At 38.9% G+C, this 24,760-nt stretch overlaps 2 protein-coding genes across 2 annotated transcripts; one reads left to right on the forward strand and one right to left on the reverse strand.

Annotated features, from left to right (window-relative positions):
* Window positions 1–1,520: 1,520 nt before the first annotated feature.
* LOC104097651 (heavy metal-associated isoprenylated plant protein 9) lies at window positions 1,521–4,254 on the reverse strand. Its single transcript, XM_009604254.4, has 5 exons — window positions 3,931–4,254; window positions 3,651–3,837; window positions 3,287–3,459; window positions 3,093–3,183; window positions 1,521–2,250 (listed from the first exon to the last, which is right to left on the reverse strand). The coding sequence occupies exons 1-5, from the start codon at window positions 3,949–3,951 to the stop codon at window positions 1,793–1,795; spliced, it is 930 nt and encodes a 309-aa protein (XP_009602549.1). The 5' UTR covers window positions 3,952–4,254; the 3' UTR covers window positions 1,521–1,792.
* Window positions 4,255–21,440: 17,186 nt separating this feature from the next.
* LOC138908183 (uncharacterized) lies at window positions 21,441–22,732 on the forward strand. Its single transcript, XM_070198831.1, has 4 exons — window positions 21,441–21,701; window positions 21,783–22,014; window positions 22,188–22,439; window positions 22,599–22,732. Exons 1-4 carry the CDS (start codon window positions 21,441–21,443, stop codon window positions 22,730–22,732), a joined length of 879 nt encoding a protein of 292 aa, XP_070054932.1.
* Window positions 22,733–24,760: the final 2,028 nt, after the last annotated feature.

A 24,760-nucleotide genomic window follows, 5' to 3' on the forward strand; every position in this document is an offset into this window, starting at 1 on the left:
TAGCATTAAGCACAAAGTGGGTCCCTACCACATGGAACCCATGCATCTGTCTCTGCTCAGGGAAAAAAGAGAATCTGCGATCAACACTTTCTAACACGCATCATGTCTCAATTTATATTACTAGGAACACTACTGTATTCTTTCTTATCATGTCACTTCCACAAAAGTTGTTCACATTTCCTGTATTCATTGGATCCGAGGTTTCATCAGTTGAAATAAGCTATTTTGATAGTTTGAAAATTGAAAGAGAAATATGGAATCAAAATTTAGGGCCGTTTGGCCGTAAGAAAATTTTCACTTTTTTCAGAAATTATTGTTTATCTATAGAATTTTTAATTTTCAGTTGAAAATGAATTTCGGAATTTTTTAAAAATTTAAAAAATTTCAAAAGGCTCTTTTTAAATTTTTTTTTACTTCAAATCACTCACAAAAATTCAAAACACAACCCAAATTATATTCATGTCCAAACACAACTCTAACTTTCAAATAACATTTTCGCTTGAATTTTTTTTTAAATTTTTCTCGAAATTTTACAATTTTTTTTTCCAAACGCCCACTTAAAATTCATTAGTTAAATACTGAAATTTAACTTCTATTGTTTCAAATGTATATGCTTTTTTCCTCCCTTTTTCCAGTGCTATAAATATTAAACTATATTAACATGACAGCTTAGTAATATCTCTTTGTCACGTCAAGATTGGCTATTTGACCATAATCACCTACGTACTTAACTAATTGATTTAATGGTAACGCTACTAAACTTATATACGAAACATTAAATTTTACTCTCTTTTTTCAACATGAGATATTACTTATAGGGAGGATTCCTAAATCCTGAGGCGCGAATGATTTCATTACTAACCATTACAATTTTTGTGTGGATTAAGGTACGAACCAAGTTAACCATATATGTAAGTTAATTTACGAACTACAATCTATATCATGATACATGGTAACTCTGCCGAACCTAGTCCACCTATCCCGTTTGAAGTGTTAGTCAGGACTTCTCTGGTATCATATTTTAACCTACGAAATACTAAATATGGGACCACCCCATCAACCATTTCTCGAATATGTTACGTTTGCATAATCACCCGCACAAAAGAAAATAAATATGCTCAATCGACATATAAGTTGCAAAATTTTGTACCATATATCTAACTGTGCTTGTTCTTTGGATTATCAAGTCGTTGGAAGTTACTCTACTCTACTTTATTTTCATGTTACTTATGGCACATATAGTTTCATAACATAATCGAGAATATTATAGAATTTAAAGAATCTAGGTAGACTCAACGTTAGAATAAAGTTTAGAACATTGCGCCATATATACAAAAATCCATATGAACAAAATGTTATATTGTACTGAAATTTAACAGGTAGGGTATGGGAAAGGTAGTCTGTACACAAATTTTACTCATACCTAATGCAGGTATAGATATTGTTTTCAATAAACTATCACTCGGAAAAGGTGAGAAGAATAGAAGAAAAGAAGCAAGAAAGGAAGAGAGAAAGAAAAAGAGAGATAAGATGGTGATATATATACACAACAAAAAAACAACAATGATATGACATTTCCACTCTTGAAGCACTATGCTCAAGATTAATTAGATATTACACAATTAATTTGTATTTATCATTATTCATGATCTAGGGATAATAATATATATATCCCCATCACATATTTAACCATCCATGCATACAACAAATATAAATTACTCCTACGTGTTTAATCGTCCCACAATATATAAAAACTCAGTGAGGATCGATAAACTATTATTGATTCGTTATATTATGTAATGCAACACGCATTAGGGTTTTCATCGGAAAAGAGCTGGGGAGGTGGGATTCTTTCAATGACGTAAAGTGGCTGATAATAATACATCATCTTATTAATGTTCATTTGATCATGATCTCCAATTGGAATAATCTCTTCTCCTTCTTTCTTATCTTCTCCAGCTTGTTCTTCGCCGCCCTCTTTCTTTTCCTCCTCCGGTGGTTTTTCACCGTCGCCGTCTTTCTTTTCGGCAGCTCCGTCGCCGGACTTAGCTTCTTCAGCTGGCTTTGCCTCTTCTGGTTTGGACTCTTCAGGCTTTGGTTCTTCAGCGGGCTTCTCGGGTTCGGGTTGAGGCACAATTTTGGCTTGTTTTTTGGTTCGTCTATAGACGTATTCAACGAGCTTGTTGGCGTCCATGGTTCCTGTCACCGTAACTTTTCCAGTGCTGGCTTCTGTTTCCGCCGTTCTCACTCCTAAATTAAGGAAGACAAATACTATTCATTACCTGGTGCATGTTAATGCTATAAAATTAAGTGTATTACTGTTGAGTTTGTATTATTATGTACTAAAAGTAGAGTAGTACGTGATATGTGACAAGTCTTAAGACAAAATACACTAGAAATTCGACAAAAAATATCAAAAATCGATTAAAGTTGGTCGGTTTCAAAATATTTTATTTATTTTTTATTTATTTTTTACGAAATCGACCAACTTCTTTTGCGCAAAAATGCGAGAAACTATTTTTGAGTCCCGCGAAATTTACTTTTCAAGAAACCGACCAACTTTGATCGTTTTTTCAATTAAAATAAATAAAAATTAATATTAAAAAAACCGATCAAAATTGGTCGGTTAATTCGGCCGGTCATTTTAAAATACCGACCAACTTTGGTCGGCAAGTTTATTTTTTAATAAAACCGACCAACTTTGGTCGGTTATTTTTGTGCGAAAGTATAATTAATTAGTATAAATCAAATAAAAAATAATCTTAAAATAAAATAAACCAATGATTTAGTGGTAGAATAGTTTTCGACACAGAACCTAGTTCGATTCCCAGACGTGGAAAACAGTCGTGCACCTGACATTAATTGTCCCACCACCAACCTTAAAAATGGGGTGCTCATCACTCTTTTAACTTTCTGTTGCCATGTACTATTATTACCCATTGGAATTAATTAAGCTCTAGTGTGAAAATTAATATTCAGTATCTATTTATTTTAACATGTTTATTTTAGAAGTTTTTTTACACTGCTCAATGTATAGATGTTAAATTGAGAAAAGGCGAAGTAAAACAGTACATGGTTAGCAGTTAAGTTACCTCTCATTCTGAGAATCTTCTTTTTAAGTTGCTCGGCGCAGGCCTCACAATGCATGTTGACGTTAAGCTCTACCGTAGTCAATCCACTTACCTGAAATAGATAGCGATCCAATATTTACACTATATTAATATCTATGCATACTTACCAATCACTTCAAAAAGCAATAGTAACATATATACAGCCACAAAATGACCTGTGAAGCAACAACTTCAGGAATTGGTTCACCCTCAGCTTCCGGTAGGGGTGACAACACTTTTGCAACTCTCTTGGTTTTCTTCGTAATCCTGTCACATACTGCTTGTGGCTCTATTACTCCTTTTATTGTTACTTGGTTTTGCGCCATGTCTATCACTACTCCTTCAACCCCTGCTCCAATTGCATGCATATTCAATGTTACAAAACAGAAGAGACTTTAAGACGGATTCTGTAAGTTCAGCTGAGCTTATTATTTTAGATTATGAATTCGTCTCTGGTTAATATGTGTACGCTACGGGCGTACAGAGACAACTATTAAGAGAAAGGAGAGAAAATTAGTATATACTAGAATATATTCAAACCTCTAATCTTTGAAATGGACCTCTCAATTTTCTTGGCACATCCAACACAATGCAAGTCGACGTACAAAACGAAAGGAGAAGGTGGTTTTGGCTCTTCTTTTTTCTCCTCTTCTACTTTCTCTTCTTTCCTCTCCTCTGTTTGTTCTTCCTTCTTTTCCTCTACTTTCACTTCTTCCTTTGTTGGCTCCTGTGGTATTACATCCACAATCTCATCACTTCAATAAACTTACAAAAATTCATTCAAGAAAAAGAGAGGGAAAAAAAACAGAGTAATACTAACCTGTTGAATTGCTTCACCCATTGTGTCTCTGTCTATGACTATAATTGAAAAAATACGGTCAGCTTTTATATGGTTCAAAGGAGGAGAAAAGGGACTGTGAAGAGAATCAAAGTGCAGTTATATGACAAAATAAGATTGTAAAGAGAGGTTGGGCGGTGCGATTATTATCCTACAAAAGCAAACTCTGTGCGATGGCAGAGCACATGCAGGGCAACTAACTACAATAATATTAATTCCTTTCTTTTTGTATATTAGCTAAGCTTTGTTAGGGAAGAACAAGAACACAAGAGAGAGAAGGGGGTTTCCAAAGAGTAGGGGCTAACCAAATTTATAGACATAAAGAGGGTTCAATAAATAAATAAAAAAGAATAGAGGGAATTAATAGGAGAGAGAAAACAAAAGGGAATATTGTGAAAATACTAATTTAATTCACATTCTATTATGTTGTCTAGGCTTCAAGAACCCTCGTCTCCTGTTTAAGTGTGTCCCACCCTAATTAATCACCTACCTAATCACATAAATTTGTCTTAATACATTCACCCTGAGCATACTAATTAGCTAAACCATGATTATTTTACTTCATCTAGGCATTAATAAGACCTTTAATTCGCCATTTTCCTACTCTTTCTTTTAATTGTAGAAAATTCGAAACCATGTTAGATGCTGAACTGCTGGTGATCTTAAGGTTATGATAATTAAACACGTGCTGCCTCGTATGAAGATTGTTAAGGGATCAGTAAATACTACTACTAATACTCGTTTTGCATTGCTTGACAAGGAAAGGACTAGCGAGGACCATGCGTTATCTGAATTTCTTTTTTATTTCATCAATTTCGAGGTACTTTTTTCACATAAATTTATCACCTTTGCTGCGATACAACTTCGTAACTTGAACAGAAATGGGAGTTGGGATCAAACTATTGAGATGCGAAATCGCTAATGATTTGCGTGTAAAGCTTTTTGTGCTTCAAAGTTGGTATCACATGGGTTGTTTCATTTCTACGTCTCAAACCAAACTCCCCCGTCTAATTCTCCCCTTTCCTCCCGGAGTCAAGTATTTAAAATTTATGATTAGATTCTTAGTATATTAAGATTATTGAGTTGTAAATTAATATTTAATAAATTTTTAAAATAAATATAGAGTTTGAATTAAAATTATTAAGTTCGCCTGCACCATAAGCTATATTCTAGCTTCACCCCTATTCTCTCCTCTCCTTGCTCGGAAAAAAGTACATCTAATCCAATTTTTACATTAAATCATATTAATATATTATTATTAAGTGATCAAATAAATAAAAGTATATACTAATTCAATTATGATAAAACAATAAAATGTACGCAAAACACATAATATCATGCATTAATTTATTTGAATTAAATAGTAGATGTAAATCAAAATGTACTTCTTACCCAGGGCTAAAAGGAAAACATAACCCAAAAGCAATAAAATAAAAAAAAAATAAAAACAGAAAGAGACCAAGAAAAAAGGGAAACAGAAACACGTACAGAAAAGAAAATAGATGAAATTCTGCCGACTTAAATTACTATTTTTGTTTGTATTTCATGTGCCTTTTGGGGGGGTTTGTTTATCAATCGATTAATTACAGAATTCATAACTTGATAATTCACTACACCAACCTTACCAAACAGCACCAGTGTACTGCTAACTACAGATACTTTAGAATCCGTCCCATCAAATCCAAACCAAATAGATAAGCCAAGCAAATGCTGTAATTAGTAACTTCAAAAAGGCCTTTCCATCTAAAGTTAATTTGGTATTTATTTATTCCAAAGTAAGTTACTTCTGAGATCAAAAGTTCTCAATATGTCCCTACAGTGACACACCTGCGCGGTAGGTTTACGTGGAAATGACTCGACACTAATCAGTGGTTTTCAAGCATTAATTACAAGTTTACGACTTATAACCCACTCTACCTAACAAAGAAAGTTACCTTGAATTATGACATGACAACCATAGGAAAATTTCAGATAGTATACCTACAAACAAAATTTTCAAGTTTGGTTTGAATCTCATCGGATTAATAAAATATTTATTATATTCGATTAACAACAACATCAACAACAAACTTGATATAATCACATAAGTGGGATCTGAGAAGCATAGTGAGTGCACAACTTTACTCCTACCTTTGCAGATAGAGATATTTTCGATAGACTCTCGGCTCCAAGCAAGCATGCAAAATCAGAAAAAAATGCAGTAGCGTAAAAGTTAGGGAAGCAATAACAACAACAAGATAGTGGAACAACCAAAACACAAGCAGCATCAGGTAGTATGATGGTAGGTTAGAAATCCGTATTTTAGTCGTAGTATTACACTCTAATTATTGCATTTTACGTGTGTTTGAGCTTAATTGATAGTAAATTATACTTATTACGTATTTTATGCCTTGTAGGAAATTATTCTGAGCTATTTATTTAATTTGGAGCGAAATTGAATAAGTTGGAGCTTTGAATTATGAGTATAAGCCTAAGAAATTAAGTTGGGATCACGTTCGGGGATCGAGGATCAAGTCCGGATATCAAAAAGTGAACACATGAATTTACTCTAAGAAAAAGTCACTACCGCACCGTATGGGGCGCCGCGAGGCGCCGCGCAGTAGTGCAAAAGTGGTATGACAAGCAAATTGGGGCAGTGCAAAAGTGGTCTCACTAGTGCGCCGCATGGGGCGGTGCGACTGTACAAAATTGTCAGAGTGATTCCCAAGTTCGGCTAGGAAAGGGTAGTTTCATCCGTGCTTGTTTCTACACGGTATAAATACACTAAAAATATGATTTTGAAGAGAATTTTGACCTACGGGAGATTGGAGAAACAACCAAGGCAAGAAGACTCAAGAATTCATCAATATTACAACCTGCAATCTGTGCAATACAGGAGTTTGTATCGAATCATTAGAATTGATGTTTTCTTTGTTCTTAACCTTATTTGAGATGTATTACTCCATTATTATGGAGTAATTTCCATTAGGGTGTTGACAGATACGGTGTTTCGATAGCTTGATTTGGGATTCGATTCTTGATTATTGTTAGAATTAATTGATGGAGCTTTAATTTGTATTGTGAGTTATTTATTATTTTGCTTAATCGAAAGAGGAGTTTGATATTGAATTTCTTCACATCTTATGCTCTAGTTTAAATTCGTGATTCAAATAGGTAATCGAAAGAGCTTATTGAATTGTCAATCGAACTAGAAAACAGAAAAATATTCGTGATAAGTTACCCTTTAGATCATAACCATCATTTGATTGTTGCAATTATTTACCGTGCTTCAATTGGATTAATTACTGAATTAACATTTAATCGAAAGAGGAACTTTAACTTCAAGTGCAATCTGATTATCGGTTGAATTCGTGATAATCAACCGTATTGTAAAGTGAAGTAACTCAAGAATTGGATCCCGAGTCAGTTATCTTTCACCTATCTAGTCAAATACCATTATCCCTCTCATTGATATTTCTTTATTGTTCATCTGCTGTCTTTTGTGATCAATTATTATTTGCTTAATTTTTAGTAGTTAACCGTAGTAACAGTCATTAAATCAAGAGCTAATTTTTCTGGATAGTAATTAACTGGAGATTATTTGAACATTGTTTAAATCTAATCCCTGTGGAGACGATAATTAAACTATACTATCTTTGACTAGCGAACAATAATTTTGTGTTGTGTTTTGCGCTCGTCAAATTTTGGCGTCGTTGCCGGGGATTGGCAATCAATAGTGTTTAGTACCAATTCAGGAACCAATTTTTACATTAGTTATTCACGTTTCTTACTTGTGTGCAGGATACAGGTTTGATTTCTCCGGTGTATGATTCAATCTTCTTCAAAGGAAGTGATACCCTACGAACCGGAGTTGGAGAAACGCCTGCAACAACTGAGAAAAGAAAGAGAATTAACAGAAAATTTCTTGGGTCAAACTTCGACTCAAGATAACATGGCAAACAAAGAGAACGATGGAGTAGACTAAGTTGCACGAGAGGCAGCACAACAAGAAGCAACCCAGAGAATTGCTGATGAGACCGTCAACGATGATGGGGGTCGAAGATTCAATCTAAACCGACCCTTGGTTAAAGACTAGTTCGAGAATGCAGCACCCAGGCCTGGAAGATCATTGGGTGACTCTACTAGGCCAGTATATAATCAAGGACTGTCAAGTGTCAGAGCCCCACCCATAGCAGCAAACAACTTCGAGTTGAAGCAAGGCTAGCTTCAAATTGTCCAAAACAACTGCACTTTCAAAGGGAAGGTGAACGAAGATCCTAATACTTACTTGATGGACTTTGAAGATATCATGAACACCTTCCAATACAATGGAATATCAAAGGATGCAGTCTACTTAAGGGCTTTCCCCTTTTTATTGAAAGATGACGCGAAGCAATGGTTTCGTAGATTACCCGCAGGTTCTATCAGGACATGGGAAGAGATGACAAAGAAGTTTCTTGACAAGTACTTCTCAGCTGCAAAAACAGAGAAGTTTAGAAGAGAAATCCACAATTTCTGCCAGAAGGAGACATAAACGGTTTTTGAAGCTTGGGAATGATTCAATGAGATGGTCAAAAAATGTCAGCACAATGGAATCTATTTGTAGATGCAACTCCAGGATTTTTGGGACGGACTAACATCGTCCTCGCGACAAACTCTGAATACTGTATGTGGAGGTCCACTAATGAAGAAAACGCCGGAGGAGGTTGTCTTAATCCTTGATGAATTATCTGAGGATGCTAATCAGTAGCCGGATGAGAGTAATGACAGAAGAAAATCAGATGGGGTTCACCAGGTGGACTCTAACACATTCATGCAAGCCCAGCTAGACACCATGGACAAGGAGATAAAAAAAGCTGACATTGGCCAAGGTACAGAATGAGCCGCAAACAGCTTGTGACTTTTGTGGATTGGGACACCCTACACATGAGTGTCAAGCATCAGCTGAGGAAGTCAAGTTAGTAGGGAACATTAATAGAGAAAACTACCAAGGTGGGAACAACTATAATGTTATGGGTCAAAGACATCCAGTTTTTTCATGAAGTTCGCCTAGTGAGATCTTGAATTCATGGTAGCAAAATAATCTCAGACCCCAGGGTCAAGGACCATCAGGTTTTCAGTTTCAGCAGAGGTAGCAATACCAGCCACAACAGTTAAATCAGTCTAGTATGGAAGATCTTATGAAGACATTCATCAACAGATCAGATGAAAAATTTGAGACTCAAGGCACAACCATCCGAGAGCACAGAGCAGAGCACAACCATTCGGAATTTAGAAAGACAATTGGGACATGCTGGGTTCTATAGGAGGTTCATCAAAAATTTCTCCAGCATTACCAAGCTGTTGACTGCATTGCTAGCGAAAGATGTCAAGTTTGTTTTCAATGTGGAGTGCTTAAGAGCATTCGAAGTGATAAAGGAAAAGCTTGTAAGTGCTCCTATTATGGTGACACCTGATTGGAGCTAGCTGTCACGCCCCAAACCTGAAGAGGCGTGGTCGGCACCCTGTGCCATACTCAGCCCGAGCGTACCACTCTGTAACTGTGAACTCTGGAGGGGTAACCCTCAACTTAGGCCGATGAGGCCATATTCTGAATCGTCTGAAAATAACGTCTCTCTTATCTGTGGGGTAAACATACCTTAAAGCTGATATATATAATTGTGCAGGCCGACGAAGCCGTCATGAACATCCACTGATATACAAAATATACAGGACTCGTCTACAAGCTATACTGATTGATGTATTGTGATCAGAACAGGGCCCCGACCTACCCATAAGATATATACCTACATACAGAAGATATATATAAAATCCTAGACCCGGCAACTCCGAAGTACATAAAGCTTACCGATCAGGCTGAACTCGGAAAACACCTACTGAGGAGGTCTACTTGTCTGTCTATCTAAACCTGCACGCATGAAATGCAGCGTCCCCAAAAAAGGGATGTCGGTACGAAATAATGTACCGAGTATATAAGGCAATAACATAACTGAAAGCTGAAACTGAATTGATAATATAATAACTGAAAGTAACTGGGAGTCAAAGATGATCTGGAGATATACTTACCTATTGATACTGACTCAACTCCTTCAATATAGTAAGTAAAATAAATGTTCGGCCCTATAAGACTCGGTACGTGTAACTGCTCGGCCGTAGTAGGCTCGCTCATAGGCGCTCGTCCATACTAGGCTCTGTATCTCGGCCATTCTGGGCTCGCTCATAGGTGCTCGACTACAGTAGGCTCAGTATATAAGTTACCTTCTAATCAGAGGTTGCCCAATAGGGGCATGCCTATCGATTATAGCTTGATGGTGGTGAAAATACTGTAATATTGTGTATGTGTGTGTGTGTGTGTGTGTATATATATATATATATATATATATATATAGACCCTCTGCTCTCTTGTCTAGAAGAAAACAATACTTACCTGAATATAAAATCCCGATAAGGTAGAATACTGTAACTTCTGAGACTAGGATAATGTGATAAATTCATGAATACGAACTTCTCTTTATGTCTCGTTGTCAAACATATGTAGTTACGGGATCATGCCAAAATGAAGGAAAGGTTTAGCCTTAACATACCTTAACACCGTTGAGTCCTTAATACCTTCCAAGAAATTCTTAAAACAACTCAACTCCATCTACTACAGCATAAGGAGATTCAAAATCAGTGCTGAGTAAAGGCTAAATCCGCAACTTAAACTAGTAGCTTGTTTACGTAAATTTAGGCAGTATCTCCCCTGTAACTAAGCCCTTCTCCAATACCATATACCAACAACAACAAGAACACAACAATAACAACATGTAAGCATTATTTTCCATCACAATATACCACAAAACAGTCCACACATCCTAATCACTTCATACATAAAACGACAACTAAAGTAATGTCAAACAACCTAAAAAATGTAACGACGAATGACCAGCCCACCATTCCGTAATTATGTGGTGTTTCTCCACACCATTTGTCCTCCGAAACTCCATTAAAAAGTAGCAAAATAGATAGTCCAAAGGCAACACGAAACAACCCACAAAACAGTCCACTACAAGTCAAATAACTCGAACTCACGGCTTGCGATCACCGTCCCGTGAGTTCTAACTATTAGGAAATGAATTTATCAACCTTCCTTGATATTTAAAAGCTTAAATACAAAAAGTAGGTGTTTAATAAACTATTAAATACATTCCAAAATTCAAACTACAAAGAAAAAGACAGGCGATATAGCGATACTTACATCGTAGGGATCGTTTTAATATTATCCCTACTTGATTTCGTGCCCGGGATGATAATTGTAAGGCCCCGTAAAATATTTGCAAAAGAAAATGATATTTCGTGGTGCCGAATTGGTTTTACGTGTTGAGGAATATAGAAATTCTCCGCGACTCGAACTTTTTTGGCTTGAACAATGCACACGAATGAAAAGAAATATTTTTGGCAGAAAAATATAATTCTGCGGTCCATTATGCGACCACAGAATCACTCTGCGGGTCGCATAATGGCCACAGAAGTGAACAGGAGAGGGCCAAATCTGGCAGCAGCTACGCGGTCGACTATGCGACCGCATAACTGTTATGCGGTGCATTATGCGACAGCATAACAGTTATGCGGATCGCATAGTGACCGCATACACGGGTAGATTTTTGATCAGTTTTGTCAGCGAGTATGCGACCATTATGCGGTCCGCATGTCCATTATGCGGTCGCATATGCGACCGCAGAACCTGTTCCGGAGCTTCATTTTTGGTTTTTTAAGACCCGACCCTATTTCGTTAAATACACTCTTTGGGCCATTTTTGAGCTATAATCTGACATTTTAGAGTGAGAGAGAGTGCCCTAGAGTGAGAAGGTGTTCTTCAATAATTGTTCTTCAATTCTTGCTCAAGTTTTGGAAGATTAAGAAGGGAAGTTCACTAGGTCTTCATCCTAGAGGTAAGATTCTACACCCTAAACCCTAATTTCGAAATTTTCTGAAAATGGGTAATTAGCAAGATAATTTTTGGGCATGAGAGTTGTTTATGTTGCATGCATGTGTTATCAAAGGGCGTAGGAAGATTGTTGAGCTAAGAATGGTAAAGATTGAGTTGTAGGATGATGGAATCCTCTATAAAAAGGCCTTGAAACCTTAATGCACATCTAGTGTTTGATAAAATGCTCAAATAAGCTAGAACCATAATCATCTTCCTAATTTTGGTTCAATTTGTTATATTTCTAAAATAGATTGAAGTTGCTAAGAATTCCAGAATGTTTTAGAGTTTAAGGAATCTCAATTGAGGTATGTTGGCTAAACTCTTCTTTAAGAATTAGAATTCTCATTATCCTTGTAAGTTCCAAGATGTTGATTACAAATCGAGTATTCCGATAAGTTTTGTGATAAAGATATATGTTCAATTCGTGTTTCCAATGCTCTTATTATATTGCATTATAAATTGAGGATGTGTTCCAAACTATGGATTGTGTATCCACATGTTATAATTTCAAGTCGTGGTTTATGTGAAAGTTCTCATGCCAAGCTGTGTAGAGATTGTGATTGTGATACACCTCCACCCGTATATATTGGGATGAGGTGGCATGACCGCTTTGTGTGGGGATTATGGTATAGAGATTGTGATTGTGATACACCTCCACCTGCATACATTGGGGTGAGGCGGCATGACCGCTTTGTATAGGGATTATGGTATTGTGGGACTGCACCTCCACCCGCATACATTGGGGTGAGGCGGTACAACCGCTTTGTGTATAGATTGGTATTGTTATGGCACCACCACCCATATATATATATATATTGGGGTGAGGCGGCATAGCCATTTTGTATTGGTATTGGTATCGTTGATGCATTTTCACTTGCAAACATTGGGGTGAGGCGGCATAGCCGCTTGTATAGGTTCTTGGTATTGTACTTACACCTCCACCTGCATACATCGGGTGAGGCGGCGGGGCCGCTTTGTGTGAAGATGGTTACAGGGGATCTCATCTTAAATCCTATAAATGTTATTGATAGCTCTTAATAAGCTTGCTCTGGTTTAAACGGTTATCTATATTATAATATTTCCCCATTGGTTCATCATATTCATCTTATATTTCTAAATTCTTAAATTGGTGTTTAGTTTTCATACTAGTACTATTTGACGGTACTAACGTCCCTTTTTGCCGGGGGCACTACATCTTTAAATAGATGCAGGTGGTTCCACAGTAGGAGATATTGATCAGTGATAGCAGTACACCTTCTTCCCAGCTGACTTGGTGAGCCCCACTTCATCTCGGGGTCATGTATCTTTTGTTTCTTGTATATTCTGTTTGAGGTATAGTCGGGGCCTTGTTGCCGGCATCATCATTATACTCATCTTTATCTATAGAGGCTCCGTAGATATAGTGTGGGTTGTGTATTGGTGTTGGGAAAGACAAACTACGCTATATTGTGGTTGTATTACTTGTCCATTTGAGACTTTAAAAATGGTGAAACTTATGGTAAGAAATTGGTAATTGGAGACATGACCACTTTATTGTTTAATTAAGGAAAATATATATTCTCTTTATTCATGAATGAGTTTGGGTAGAAGGAATCTAACAGGCTTGCTCGGTCGGGTTCACTCGGTTGAGCGCTGGTCGTGCTCCTCGATTTTGGAGCGTGACAACAATCTTGTTTGAAGCACTTGTAGAGAGTTTAAGGGTAAGGTTAGGGGTGTTATTTGGGCGTGCTCTCTAGAAAAATGGAGAAAGAGACGAGCTAAGGGATGTAAACATCCCATTTTTTAAAAAGTCAAAAAGGTGCTACTTGTCACCCTATGATTGGCCCTTCTTCAAATGCTTATATTCTTTTATCCGGACGTCGTATGAATGAAAGGTTAAGAGCGTTGGAAACTACATTCCAAGACCTTCAATTTTGTATATAATATGTCCCAAAAAGACCCCATATAGCACATGAAATATATTGCTCAAAAACCTCCATTACAAGGCAAATCCTTAGTCGATTTTTCCGCAACTTAAATCCGATTTTTCCCAAACTTTATATTTTATATTCAAACATCATATATAGTCATATCATGACTTTAAACTCATTTAAATCATAATTCACAAGTCTCATATTCATCTTAACTTACTTAAGACTTCGGTAAACCTTTTTTAACCTTGTAGAAGGATTTCGTCCTTTTTGAGCTCACATTAGATAATCATATGATGATAGTGACGTCTGAAGTACGGGGTGTAACAACATATCCCCTTGGAAATATTTGTCCCCGAATGATAACTCTTAAAGGCTTGCGAAAATGGGACGTAACATTGTTAAATTATTTTATATACTTTCAAAGAGGATCTCATTTTCAAACTTACATCAATTGACTTACGACGTATTTTCACGTACAAATATATGGGGTGTAACACCAGACATTTGAGATAATGTGTGATGTCGGTGATGTAGCTGTGGGAGCAGTTCTGGTGCAAAGAAAAAATAAAATGTTTAGTCCCATTTACTATGCCAGCAGGACGTTGAATGATGCTCAAGTCAACTATGCCACTATTGAGAAAGAGTTCTTTGATGTGGTTTTTGCTTTTGATAAGTTTAGATCATACCTTGTTGGAAGCAAAGTGATTGTACACACGGATCACTCAGCCTTGAAATATCTATTGGTGGGTGATGTTGCTCCAAAATTTTGACTTGGAGATCAAAGATAGGAAGGGCATAGAAAATCAAGTCGTCGATCATCTATCTCGACTTGAGAGACTCTGGTTGAAACAGTTGATGTAAGGGAGGAGTTCCCTGATGAGTAGATTTTTCTATTGTTGCGATCTCCGAAAGGTCGTCTTGGTATGCTGATGTAGCAAACTTTTTGGCTAATGGATGGTTGTCGCATGACCTCTCTCGTGATCAAAGAAGGAAGCTTCAAGGTGAGGTAAAAAGTTATTTTTGGAATGACCCTTTCTTGTTTAAATTGTGTGCAGATGGTGTGATTAGAAGGTGTGTGCCTGAAGGAGATATGGAAAGCATTCTTTCTCATTGCCATGATGGAGCAGCTAGAAGACGCTATGGTGGAAATAGCACTGCAACAAAAGTCATAGAAGTCGGTTTCTATTATCCTACTTTGTACAAAGACACACGGGCGTATGTAGCTGCATGTGACAAGTGTCAAAGGGAAGGTAACGTTAGCAAGAGGGATGAGATGCCACTAAACTCCATTCTAGTATGTGAAATTTTTTACGTTTGGGGAATTGACTTCATGGGTGTGTTCCCATCATCTTATTCATATGAGTATATCCTAATAACCGTTGACTACATCTCTAAATGGGTCAAAGCAATCCCCACTAGGACCAATGATGTCAAAAAGTGAACACATGAATATACTCTAAGAAAAAGCCACTACCATGTTGCATGGGGCGCCGCAGTACAAAAGTGGTCTGACAAGCAAAGTGCAAGCTCTATGGATTTCCTCACTAGCGCGCCGCATGGGGCGGCGTGACTGTGCATAATTGTCAGAGTGATTCCCAAGTTTGGCTAAGAAAGGGTAATTGATAAGTGGGGATTTTGACTACTTATTAGCACCTTTTAGCTTTTGTTTTAGTCCAAACGCATTTAGTTATGTTCCCGAAAACTAATGAAATGTGCTTAATTGCAGGAATATTGGAAGACGAACTCTCGAGATGAAATCCAACTCAAGAAGGAGTAATCTGAACTCAAAGACATAAAAGGCACAGAAACTCAGAAGTGCAAATCGCAGAATACCATCTGCAGCCATAGGTTGCGAAGGAAAAACCATCAAAGTTTGGTGAAAAGTGAGGACCGCACATGAATTGTGCGGTCGCAGAAGCTGGGCCAAGAGCAAAGTTCAGAGAAGATGCACTTCAGGTCCCCCAGAAGTGCGGACCGCACAAGAGTTGTGCTACCGCAGAAGAAGAGTTATGTGGCTGTAGTTACAATTATGAGGACCGCAGAAGAGCAGGATGCGACCGCAGTTACAATTGTGCGGACCGCAGAAAGAGTGCATTGCAGCCGCAGACTTCCAATCCTGTCAAGCTTAAGAAAAGTGCGGACCGCACATGGAATTGTGCGGCCGCAGAACCTCCTGAAGGGCATTTTTGTCCGAAATTTTTATCCATGTATAAATAGATGAGTTTCACATTTTTAGGTCAACTTTAGACATCAGCTGTTGCAGTAGCCGTTTCCTTTTACTCTTTTTAGTAGTTTTTCAAATTTTGAGCTATTTGAACATAGATTTTATCATTTTAATTAGCAATATGAGTTTAATTATCATCTTTTCTTCTTTTTCTACCATTTTGAGTATGAGTAGCTAGATTTTTTATAGGGTTGTGACCCAACCCTAGTGTGTAAAGTTAATGGGTGTTTAATTTAATGCTTGTTTATGGTTAGGTATTTATTATTTAGCCTTGTTCTTGCTTTTATTTGTGGAATTAATGGTTGCAAACATTAGTTCATGCCTATTTTACTTCGTCTCTTCTTGATAAAGAGAGACTTAGTCTAGGAAAATGTAGCTAACAAGAAATTGGGTCAAACGAGAGATTGACAATCCCAATTAAAGAGTTGAACCTAGAGATAGTAACAATCCGACTTGAGCTTTTTATCAACCATTTTGTTCAATACCCATTTGGACTTGAGAAAGCCAAATTGGGCAAAATCACTCTCTGACCGAGAGGTATTGAGTGGGTAATTGAGTGTTGATAGCTATAATACACCCCGACCAATGAAACAAGCTTTAAAGTTTATATCATATTAGGCAAACACCTAGATGAAGGTCATAACCCTAGGCTTTTAACAACATTTGAAAAACAAAAAAAAGAATTTCCTAGATTTATTTCTTAAATTACAATCGTAGTTTAATTTAGACTTTAAAACAACCTAATTTTGTTGAAGTGAAAATTTAGATATACAAACTCACGCACTATGATATATACTACTAACTCCCAGACATATAGCTCCCTTCGGAATTCAATCCCGACTCTTGTTGGGTATTATTATTGCATCGACCGTTTTCATAACCTTGAATTGAGGTGTGAACTTGGACGAGACCAATTTTTTTGGCGCCACCGGGGAGCTAAAAAATAATATTAGCTATATATTTAGGTGTGTTTTTGGGATATCTTCTTTTCCTTCCTTGTTACTAATGAGTTGAGAATTTGTAGGTGCAATCATGGCAAACAATGAGCTCAGAAACTTGCCTTTGGGGGATGTGGACGTTGAGTATGATCAAATGGATGAGGTCCCTCTTGAACCTCAAGCCAATAGACGAGGCTGACTGCCTTATGACAATGTGCCAGTTCCACCCCCACCTCCACCATGAGCGGCTCCACACCGGGTGTTGCCGAATGAAGGGTATGCAATTACTATAGTCCCTTCCCGTATTAGGGCAGGCAACTTCCAAATAACTAACGTGATGCTCACTTTGCTCGAGCAACGAGGGTTCTTCACCGGTGCACCGGGTCAAAATGCATATAAACACTTGAAGGGGTTCGTCGATACATTTTGGGGGAGCAAGCAAACAAATGTCTCCGAGGATGCTTTGAGGCTAAGGCTTTTTCCCTTCTCTCTACGGGGGAAAGCTTTCGATTGGTTGGAACGCTTGTCAAATCATTCCATTCATACTTGGGATGAACTAGCGGTGAAATTTATTTCTAAGTAATTCTCTTCTTGGCACATGGCTATTCTTCGGAATGAAATTCTAGCATTCAAATAAGAGCCCAATGAACCACTACACGAGATATGGGAAAGGTATAGAACAATGGTGAAAGAATGCCCCAACAATGATATGATGGAGAACATGATTCAACAAACTTTCTATCGGGGAATCAATACAACCAACCAATGTGTAGTGAATCAACTTGCCGGTAGGAACTTCATGACTGCACTTTATACGGAGGCGTGTGATATCTTGGATGAGATGGCGGATACTTCATCGGCGTGGCAATCTCGGGCTAATGTTCCACACGGTGACCCCAATGTGATTCACATTCACAAAGAATTGTATGACCATGGGCAAGCCATAGCCGAGTTGACTACCACCATGAACCAATTGGCAAAGGCTCAACTTCAATAAGTGTAAAACCCGAGGCAAGTCAATGCAATGGAGGGAGTAAATATGATGGTGAAAAAGCGAAGAACAAGAAGTCCACAAGTATAACAAAGAGTGGACAATTTTGTGCCAGATGATAGTGAATTTGATCAAGATGAATCTTAAAATGACCAAGAAGAGGAGGTCCAACATGTGAAAAACTTTCAAGGGCAAAGAAACAACTACCAAGGCCCTAGCCAATAACAATGGAGACCTCAAAATAATCAAGGCAATTGAAATTCTCACAACCAAGGTAATTGGAGTTTGTGGAAACAGCCAAAACAATTGGAATAACAACAACAGTCAAGGCAATTAGAGTGGAAGCAATAATCAAGGAAATTGGCATAACAACAATAACCAAGGCAATGGGGGAGGCAACAATCAAGGCGGGTGAAATAACAATCAAGGAAATCGGGGGTCGGGTTTTCAGAGGCCCCCGATGTATCAACGACCGAGCAACCCACCTCCTTATCCTTCCCATGGTCCTAGTTCTTCCAACAATGAAATGGGCCGTATTGAGAACATGTTCAAGCAAATGATAGAGAAGAATGCTGATTCCGATGCCCAACTTGCTTCACACAACACATCGATTCACAATCTAGAGGCGCAAATAGGCCAAATCTCTCAAGCTTATCTCGTCCTAAGAGGGCACTACCAAGCAACACGATGGTGAACCCGAAGGGTTGGAACAATACGGGGCATGTCATGGACATTACTACAAGAAGTGGAAGAGGCGTGAATGCACCCACCTCAAGTCAAAGGCAACTTGTGGATGATGAGGAAGTGGTAGAAGAAGAGGAGATCCCAGCCAATATAGTGCAAAAAAATGATAAAGTGTGGATTGATATTGATGACACGGTGGAAGAGACTCAAGATTAAGTGAACTCGTCTAGGGAGCATGTGATTGACATATCTGAACTGGTAGTGCAAAAGGCTAAGGCACCATTGCCTAAGCTACCTCCTCCATATCTTTAAAGGCTCGCCAAGCAAAATGTCGAGAATCAATTCAAAAAGTTCATTGATATGATGAAGAGTCTCTCGATAAATGTATCATTAGTTAAAGCCTTGGAGCAAATGCCTCGATACGCAAAGTTTGTGAAGGACTTGGTGACAAAGAAGCGGTCGATGAATTTTAAAACTATCAAAGTCACTCACCAAGTTAGTACAATTGTGCATTCTATGGATCCTAAGTTGGAAGATCCCGGTGCATTCACAATCCCTTGCACCATTGGAAGTGCCGAGTTTGCCAAAGCTCTTTGTGATCTTGGGGCGAGTATCAATTTGATGTCCTATTCCATTTTCAAGACCTTGGGAATTGGGCAATCAAGACCCACATCTATGAGATTACAAATGGTCGATCGTACAATGAAAAGACTGTTGGGGGTGTTTGAAGATGTATTGGTTCGTGTCGATAAGTTCATTCTCTCGGCGGATTTTGTTATTCTTGATTATAAAGTGGACTATGAGATGCCGATTATTCTTGGAAGACCTTTCCTTGCTACGGGTAAGGCTCTTATTGTTGTGGAAGCCGGAGAACTCACTTTCCGGGTGGGTGATGAAAAGGTGGTGTTCCACGTGTGCAAATCTATGAGGCAACCGAATAGCAATGATGTGTGTTCATTAGTGGACTTGGTGACCGATATGATTATTGATGATACAGGTGCCACGATTAATGTGGGTGATATATTGGAGGTCGTCTTGCTCAATTTTGATGATGATGAGATGGATGGCTTCATGGAATGTGTTAATTCTTTGCAAGGAATGGGGTCGTACAACTATACACCCCGGAAACTTTCCTTGGATCTTAAGAATAGGAAAACTACTCCTACAAAGCCTTCAATTGAAGAGCCTCCGATCTTGGAGTTGAAGCCATTGCCTCCACATCTCAGGTATGAATTCCTTGGCCCTTGTTCTACTTTACCAGTTATTTTTTCCTCTTGCTTGACTAACGTGCAGGTTAAATCTATATTGGCGGTGCTCCACAAGAGGAAGAAAGCTATTGGGTAGACTTTGGCGGATATTCGGGGAATAAGCCTTGCATTTTGCATGCACAAGATTAACTTGGAGAAAGATGCCAAATCCTCCATTGAACATCAAAGGAGACTCAATGAAGCCATGCAAGATGTGGTCAAAAAGGAGATTATCAAATGGTTGGATGCTGGGATGGTCTACCCTATTTCCGATAGTTCGTGGACTTATCCGGTGCAATGTGTCCCGAAAAATAGGGCATAATAGTGGTCACCAATGACAAGAACGAGTTGATTCCCACAAGAACGGTGATCGGGTGGAGAGTGTGTATGGACTATCGGAAGCTAAACAAAGTCACAAGGAAAGACCATTTTCCACTCCCCTTCCTTGACCAAATGCTTGATAGGTTGGCCGACCGTGCTTTCTATTGCTTTCTAGATGGATATTCGGGCTACAACCAAATCCTTATAGCCCTGGAAGATCAAGAGAAAATAACTTTCTCTTGTCCCTATGGCACTTTCGCTTTCAAGCGGATACCATTTGGCTTATGCAATGCACCGGCGACTTTTGAACGTTGTATGATGGCGATCTTTACGGATATGGTAGAAGACTACCTTGAAGTCTTCATGGATGATTTCTCGGTAGTCAGGGATTCCTTTGATGATTGCTTGACAAATTTGGATAAAGTATTGGCAAGGTGTGAAGAAATGAACTTCGTGCTAAATTGGGAGAAATACCATTTCATGGTCCAGGAAGGCATTGTCCTTGGACACAAAATTTCAAAGAATGGCATAAAGGTCGACAAGGCAAAGATAGAGTTGATTTCTAAACTTTCACCTCCAACTTCAGTGAAAGGCGTGAGAAGTTTCTTGGGTCACGCGGGGTTCTACCAGCACTTCATAAAGGATTTTTCTAAAGTGGTGAACCCATTGTGCAAGCTCTTAGAGAAAGATGCTAAGTTTCACTTCAATGATGATTGCATAAGAGCTTTTGAATTGCTAAAGTTAAAGTTGACAACAACTCCCATTATCACCGCTCCTAATTGGAGCATTCCTTTTGAGCTAATATGCGATGCTAGTGATGTAGTGGTTGGGGCAGTTTTGGGGCAACGTATCAACAAGATTTTTCATCCGGTCTACTATGCCAGTAAGACCATGAATGATGCCCAAGTTAATTACAATGTTACTGAAAAAGAGCTCCTTGCCATTGTGTTTGCAATTGAGAAATTTTGTCCATGCTTGATGGGTGCAAAGGTTATTGTTCATACAGATCATGTGGCATTTCGCTATCTTATGAGCAAGAAAGATCCAAAACCTAGGTTGATGAGATGGGTGCTATTGTTGCAAGATTTTGATATTGACATCGAAGATCAAAAAGGGAGTAAAAATCAAGTGGCGAACCATCTGTCTCGTTTGGAGGAGGAGGAGAGGCCACATGATGGCCTTGAAATCAATGACTCTTTCCCGACGAGCAAATCTTGGCTATTTCAATGAAGGAGGTGCTATGTTTCACGGATCTAGCAAACTTCCTTGTGTATGGAATCATCCCGGATGAGCTCTCTTCAAATCAAATGAAGAAGCTCAAAGGGGATTGTCAAGATTATTATTGGGACGAGCCATACCTTTTCCGGATTCGCACGGATGGGGTAACTAGAAGATGTGTACCAGACGAAGAGCAAAGTATTATTCTTGAGGCTTGCCATTCTTCGCCTTATGGTGGTCACCGTGGCGGAGCAAGAACGGCGGCCAAAGTGCTAAGTTTCGATTTCTATTGACCCACTCTCTACAAAGATGCAAGTGATATGGTGAAAAGATGTAATGAATGCCAACAGGCCGGTAGAATCTCAAAGAAGAATGAAATACCTCTCACTACCATTTTGGAGATTGATATTTTTGATGTGTGGGGTACTGACTTCATGGGTTCTTTTGTGAGTACTTATGGAAACACCTACATCTTGGTTGCAGTTGATTATATGTCTAAATGGGTGGAGGCCGTTTCTCTACCCAACAATGAAGCGAGAACTGTGGTGGCGTTCTTGAAAAAGAATATTTTTACAAGATTTGGTACTCCGGTGGCTATCATAAGTGATGGGGGGTCGCATTTTTGCAACAAGGCTTTTGACACTTTGCTCGGCAAGTATGGTGTCACTCATAAAGTTATGACTCCCTATTATCCACAAGCTAGAGGTCAAGTGAAAGTCTCCAACTGGAGATAAAGAGCATCTTCTCCAAAACAGTGAATGCTAACCGGACGGATTGGTCAAAGCAGCTTGATGGTGAACTATGGGCTTATCAGACTACTTTCAAAACTCCTATCGGGATGTCTCCATATTGGTTGGTGTTTGGCAAAGCTTGTCATCTTCCGATAGAACTTGAACACAAAGACATGTGGGCTTTAAGGAAGTTGAATCTTGATTGGGATGCAACCGCTAACTTGTGGGTTGCACATTTGAATGAATTAGATGAGTTCTGGTACCATTCATATGCAAGTTCGTCCTTGTACAAAGAGAAGATAAAGTACCTTCATGAAAAATACATCCAAAACAAGGAGTTCAAGGTGGGAGATCTTGTGTTGTTGTTCAACTCACGATTGAAGATGTTTCCCAAAAAGCTGAAATCTAAATGGAGTGGTCCCTTTGAAATTGTAGGTATGACACCTTTTGGTGTATTGGACTTGAAGAACAAAAATGATGAGGTATTCCGAGTCATTGGTCGTCGGGTGAAGCATTATTTGGGTCAAGCTGATGATGGCCACGTGGTGGTAGTTATTCATTTGAAGTGATGGTAATCTGCGTCGTGTCGCGACGTTAAATCAGGCATTTCTTGGGAGGCAACCCTTTTTTTTTTCTTTTTTCTTTTTTCTTTTGTAGATATGTGTTATTTTATGCTAGCTGGATTTGAAGTGTGTTGCAGGAATAAGTGTGCTTTACAGGAACTGTGCTCAGAAAATTAGCTAAGTATGGAAAAAGTGCAGACCGCATATGTATTGTGCGGATCGCACAATTATGATTGCTACAGCAGAAGGGAACCGCGGCCGCACAATTACAGTACGGACCGCACAAATTGGAAATGGAAAATACAAACTCTCTAAAATTTGGTCTGTCAGAGAAATGGCCAAAGTGCAGCCACCCTTCAAAACTGCGGTCCGCATAAAAAATCTGCGGTCGTACCACAAATTCTGCGGACCACACATCATCAAGAGAATTTGAGTCCCCAGGTAACAGAGTGTGGACCGCAGAAGGAATTCTACGGCCGCACTCTTCACCGTTATCCCTTAGTCAGCCCGTCTATATAAATAGTAACCTTAAGGTTACTGTACATTTTTGTCCCTCTCTGAGCACTCTAAACGCTAAAACTTTGAAATCGTCTGTTCAATCATCTGCCACACTCAATCCACATCTGTGATCACTTGTCTGCATTACTTCATATCTGGTATGCTTCAATTACTCATAGAAGTTTTCAATTTTTAGTTTAATTTATAATTTGTTAGGTAGTTTTAGGCCAATTGTCAATAGATTTCAATTTTACTACCATATGGGGTTTAATTTGTGTTGGGTCAACTGCTAATTTCTTTATGGTGAATGGGTGAATTGATTTTCATGCTTAATTGTTAATACCGTGTCGAATTTGTGTAAACAATTGAAAGCCCTAGAAAGTCTGCTCAATTTTATATTGAAATCTACGGCCGCACAAGAAATTGTGCAGCCCGCAGAAGTTGAAATTAGGGTTCCTTAGCCAAGGCTGATTCTGTGGCCGCACTTGAAATTGTGCATATCGTAGAATTCCCTTCGCGGGTGCAGAAAAGTGAGTGCGGCCGCAAAATAGCCCATTCTCTACCTTCAAAGAGTTGACATTTTGGTGAGTCTGATGTGCGACCGCGATGATAAAAGTGCGGACCGCACTTCAAACCTGCGGTCGCACTAATAATTGTGCGGACCGCAGATTCATTATTGCGGCTGCAAGTTCAAATTGTGCGGTCCGCACAACCCAGCATGCGGCGGCATTTGAAATTGTGCGAACCGCACTTCCCCACCCTGCAAATATGTTTTACAATGTGTGTTCACTGTCTATTGCACTTGACTTACAACTGATACAGAAAATGGTGAGAAGGCCGTGGAGATACGTCAAAGGGGAGGGGTGAACCTTCCAGAGGCCGAGGAAAAAGTACTTTTCCCCTCGCCCTCCAAAAGATAATCGCAAAGAAGGCTACAGTCGGCCGAGGAAGAAATCCAGAGCCCTCCGAATTAGTTCATATGCCCCATCTCGGGAAGTATCGGAGGGCGACTCAGTTCAAGAGCAGCCGACTGTCCAATCACAGCCACCGAGAAGGTATCAACTTCAGGACGAGCCTTCCTCCTCACAGTCAGGCTTCAGAGCCCTCTTCTACACCTATCCCTGAGGCACCAGCAGCTACTGTCGATGATATTTCGGATGATTGCCGAGGAGGGGATACAACAGTTGCCAGCTTTGAGAGGTCGAAGAAGAAAAAGGTATGGGAGGATACCTTTATCAGTCTAGCTGCCTTCACCAGCTTCCGTAGGTGGTAGCCGGTGAGATCACTCACTCTTGAGAGACAGTCTCAACTTAAAGATCTTGACAAGTATAATCCAGCAGTATTGAGACAACTCCGAGAGCGGAAGGGGTGGATGTGGTTCACCCAAAGTGTAGTTGACGCCAAGGAGTATCTGGTCCGAGAGTTCTACGCCAATGTGGCACACATAAAAAAGGAACCAAAGTGACAAAAGTGAGGAATCTGAAGGTGAGATTTTATCAACACACACTAAACTCCTATTTGGGGTTTGAGGACGTT

This window comes from Nicotiana tomentosiformis, chromosome 3, assembly GCF_000390325.3.
Source record: "Nicotiana tomentosiformis chromosome 3, ASM39032v3, whole genome shotgun sequence".
Classification (NCBI taxonomy): Eukaryota; Viridiplantae; Streptophyta; class Magnoliopsida; order Solanales; family Solanaceae; genus Nicotiana; species Nicotiana tomentosiformis.